This window comes from Carassius auratus, chromosome 37 (genome assembly GCF_003368295.1).
Source record: "Carassius auratus strain Wakin chromosome 37, ASM336829v1, whole genome shotgun sequence".
NCBI lineage: Eukaryota > Metazoa > Chordata > Actinopteri > Cypriniformes > Cyprinidae > Carassius > Carassius auratus.
The window spans coordinates 12,800,200-12,804,899 of NC_039279.1; the positions used below are offsets into that span (position 1 = coordinate 12,800,200).

The 4,700-nt window shown below is 35.6% G+C and overlaps 1 protein-coding gene across 2 annotated transcripts in view; it reads right to left on the bottom strand.

Moving 5' to 3' along the window:
• Positions 1 to 1,392: 1,392 nt before the first annotated feature.
• The window catches only part of LOC113056252 (rho GTPase-activating protein 17-like), a 25,504-nt gene continuing 22,196 nt past the window's right edge, over positions 1,393 to 4,700 (bottom strand). For both annotated transcript variants that reach the window (XM_026222878.1, XM_026222879.1), the window contains 2 exons: positions 4,531 to 4,700; positions 1,393 to 3,532 (listed from right to left, as the gene is read on the bottom strand). The exon at positions 4,531 to 4,700 is cut by the window's right edge and continues 364 nt beyond it. In XM_026222878.1, the coding sequence (XP_026078663.1) occupies positions 3,417 to 3,532; positions 4,531 to 4,700 (286 nt within the window). In that variant the 3' untranslated portion in view covers positions 1,393 to 3,416. The remainder of the gene's footprint in view (positions 3,533 to 4,530) is intronic.

Sequence of the window (4,700 nt, forward strand, 5' to 3'; positions counted from 1 at the left end):
AACTCTGTGGAATTATTTTATACTGAAACTGTATCCACTTATGGATGTTTTCACTGCTCAGCCACAAAATTAGAAGAACTGACAGGTGAAGTGAATAACAAAGATTATGTTGTTAACAGCTGACATCAGGGTCATGGGTCCCAGGGCTGACTGAAGCACGTGGAACAAGTCTTGAAGTGAAGATGAGTCTTTCTGGTCCGATCACACAGAAGTGGTATTGTAGCTCAGATTGCTTCATGTTGGCCATGAGAGAAAGGTGTCAAAACACACACAGTGCATCTCAGTTTGCTGTGTAGCGTAGCCTGGACATTAGATGGCAGCAGGATGTACTTGTGTAGGAAGGCAGATCGAGTCAGTGTTATGCTCTGGACGATGTCCTGCCAGGAAACATGTGGATATTTGGATACTTTGACATGAACTAAACACCTAAAGCCGGTTGTAGGCCACCTAAACCCCTTCTTGGCAATGGGGTTCCAAATTCTACTAAATTCTAATACTTTTTACATAATTGAAATGGCAAAAATGGCAATAGGCTAAAAAGTTGTAGGCTATTTTTTTTTATTGTTGCTTTATTGTCACGTTCAACAAGTTTTAAATCTGATTTAAAGGGGTATCTTCAACTGTGTATAATCATGTCAGATTGTAAAGTAAATTTTGTTTTGCATTTATACAAAAATCTTTTTTTTTTCTTTTTTGACACACTCTCCACTGATATATAAGGCTAAATCATAAATAACTGACATTTCAGAATGAGATCTGGTTTATATCATTCCTATATACCAAGGTGCTGAAAGAAAATCCAAACAGGACCGACTAAAATTAATGCATGAATAAATACTTTATTAGTCATATCTGTAAAACTCGATTCTGGTCGGTTGATTGTGATTATTCTGTAGTCAAATGTTTTTTAAAGCTAAAAATAATTGACTAGTGTCCCAATTGATTGATTGCCACTTGTTTATCCCATGGTTTCTTTTTTATAATCTCATAATTATTTTTCTAAGTATGCATATAAGAAGCAAAATAATGAAGAGTCAGTTGGTCTCCTTCAGGCTGTAGTAGAGAAGACAATATTTTGCCAAATGTCATTTCCCACAATGAAAGCTTACACAGTGTGCATCGAGACTGGAATAAATTATTGAGCATACGACATTTTAGTCAACTGAATGATGGCAAACACAGCAAGAGCGAGGTGTGAGTTCAGCTGGAGAAGTACAGTTATTCTCAGCTCATTATCAAAAACCATTAATGGACTCAAATTTTGTGCTACCTATAAATTCAAAACTACTGTTAAAGAAAATACATTTATATTTATACATTTATAAATAAATTAACGAATAAATAAATAAGACATATCTTAACTACATTTGAGAAGTCAACAACTACACAATGAACTGTTGAAACTTTTTTATTTCACTTTGAAGCAGTAATACAAAGCACTTTTTGTCTCGTTCCAAATTCAATCAAGATGTTGTCTTCCGACGTGAATGCTCTAAACTTCAAATGCACCATCAACTTTTCGTTTCATAAGCGTGAAGTCCGTGTACTCTCCAAACCTTGGTAAAATAGCTCCTGTAAATGTACTTGGGTAAGGCAGCATGGTAAAGGCAAGGAAAATGTATAAAGAAAAGCTGACAGTGAGCATGATCACTTACATTTTTCTCTCCCACATCAATCAGAATCATGTTCCGAATGTTTTTGAGGAAGAGCATGAAGCAGTGTCACCATGTATCTGTTCAGCAAGCGGTTCACACTAGATAACGTCTGATCGTGTTGATCATTAAAGGGTTAGTTCACCCCAAAATGAAAATTATGTCATCAATTACCCCCCTAAAACCTTCGTTCGTCTTCAGAACACAAATTAAGATTTTTGATGAAATCGGAGAGCTGTCTGACCTTCCATAGAGAGCAATGCAACTGAAATATTCCCAGGTCCAGAAACGTGACATCAGTGGCTCGACCTCAGTTTTGCAATGCTACAAGAATACTTTTTTTGTGTGCAAAGAAAACAAAAATAAAAATTTACAAACTACTTCTTCCACCATTTGAAAGTAGTACAATAATGCATACTCACGCTTTCCCCCAGAGCGTAAACAATGCTGATTACGTCCAATGCGTTCTCTGGGTACTCTCCAAAATAGTCAAAGAAGTAACTCGGGGGAGAAGAATGGTTAAGTAAATTATGTTGTTGTTTTCTTTGTACAAAAAAAAAAGAGTTGTAGCATCACAAAACTGTCAAGCCATTGATGTCACATGGACTGTGTTACCGATGTATTTACTACGTTTCTGTACCTAGGAATATTTCAGTTGCTTTGCTGTCTATGGAAGGTCAGATAGCTCTCTGATTTCATCAAAAATATCTCCATTTGTGTTCCGAAGATGAACGATGCCTTACGGGTGTGCAACGTCGTGAAGGCCGACAGGCTGATAATTATCACTACTGGGGTTCATTCTTGTGTTTTGGTAGAAATATCAACAAAACAACTTAATTCAATAATTACGATCAAGAGTTTATATAATACGGGACAAGGAGTGGAAAATGTAAGCAATTATACCTCCTCTTAGCTATTATACAGTAAGTCTAACATCCAAGTGGCACATATTTCCCCACTTTGGTACCATATCAGAGGTAAAAGGAGGGAAATACAAAGCTATAAATCTCAAGGCCTGGTAAACATACAAACAAAGCCATAACAAAGTTTCTATACCAGAATATCACTAAAGCACATATTTTGACCTTTTACATAACATAAACTGACAGCTGAACACTTCTAATTTTCACAATCAAATGTCCAATAGCAAATGACCTTTCTCACATATGAACCAATCAGGACTACTGTTACACATAGCTGAGGTCCAGTCATATTAATGCCCCAAAATTCTGAAACCATTAGCTGTGAAAGACAGACAACTAATCATCTGACCAATGATTTGAATGAAACTTGTTTCCAAACTGAAAACGTAAGGCTTTACAAATGAAAAAAAAGAGGAATGTACTGTATTTGTACTGTATTAGATGACAGGAGACCTGCAGTCGCAAGATCGTCATAAAGCCACAGTTTTTCTTTCTTTCCTTTTTTAAGCGTCTTCCACTTTTTAAATCGATTAATTGCTTTGTTTAGCTAAGGCCACTTAAGACTCACCTCCATGTAACAAACAAATGAGTTTCTTGTTTCTCAACTCAGTTTCTCATGCAATACAGGTCTTATTTTTTTTTTTGCTGCCATCACGAAAAGGCATGTTAAAATAAACGTCCAACATCATTTCCCTGGTGCACGCTGGGATTGTTGATCATCTTAAGTATAGTGTATTCGGGAAGTACAGCAAAGATGATAAACACTTTGGTAAAGGTGAGAAGAGCAGCCCTTTAGCAAACTTTTGGTTAAGGGAAAGTGTGTTTGGGGTCAAGGCCGTTTTTACAGGACGGTGCTCTCTGTGTCAAGGTCTATGTCCTTGAGTTGGGTAACAGGCTTCTCAACGGTGATATCAGGAACAAGAGCTCGACCCAGTGGTTTAAATGTCATTCCCGAATCTGTAAAACACAAGATAAGGAAGTCAGACCATGATTCCTAGATTCCTAAAATACTTGTCTTTATTATGACAGGTGGTCTAATAAATTTGTTATGCACATACAGTGCTTACATTTATTAGACTGTGTTTATTGACTGTAACTGGGCATCTGTGTATAAAAAAAAGTGCTTCACAATTGTTTCTGCCTTTCTTGTAAAACAATAAATTTGAAAAATCATGGATTAGCTTTAAAATGAGGATTCTTTAAACAGATTTTTTTTTTTTTTAAATAGAATCTTTTCAATGACTATACAATAATTAATAATCAATATTGAACCAATAAAGAACTATTACTATAGTAATAATACTACGGTGCTGTAAAATAAAATAGTATTTAATAATAAAAACAATGCACATTTTATTTTACAGAACAACGATAAAATTAAATAAAATACTAATATTCATACGGTCTTTCATTCAAAGAGGCATTTTTTTTTTGACAAACATTGACAATTTTGCATCCCTACTTCCACTACAGTGCTGCACATCAAGGACATATGAAACATATCTCACTCAAACATAAATGGTGGAATTATGTGATATTATTAACATAACTGATGTTAAGTTATAGCAGTGTATTAATTTTGGGTAAAACCAGTCATGTAGCTCTTATTGGTTGACATCGTAAAATTGGTTGACATTGTAAAATTAAGTAAAATAATTAATGTAAAATTATAAATAAATGTGTCCTTCTCTCAATGACAGTTCATCTCGGTGTAGTAAATAGTAGCAAAATCATGTCTTTATAAACTAAAGCCATGTATTAAACTATTAAAAAAATATTGGTATTACAATTGAATCCATTTTTTTTATTTTTTTTTAATAACTACATTTCATATGTAGCTTGTTGCCTTCTTAAATTGATATTCTATTCAGCTTTCAGACACAGTATTCATGTGCTCTGAAACCTTATGCAACTCACAGAAAAAAACAGATGTGACGGAAATAAAAAAGCTTCACCCATTGTTTTGAAGGCAGCACTGCAAATTCCATTGCTGTCGCTTCCTGTGGCTGGAGGCTGGGGCGGAGGGGGGACAGTAGGTCTGTTACGTGGTTTAGGCACAGGCCTCGGGCGAGGAAGCGACCCTGACTGGAACACTGGGGGGGCGGTGGGACTGGGACTGTCGTGG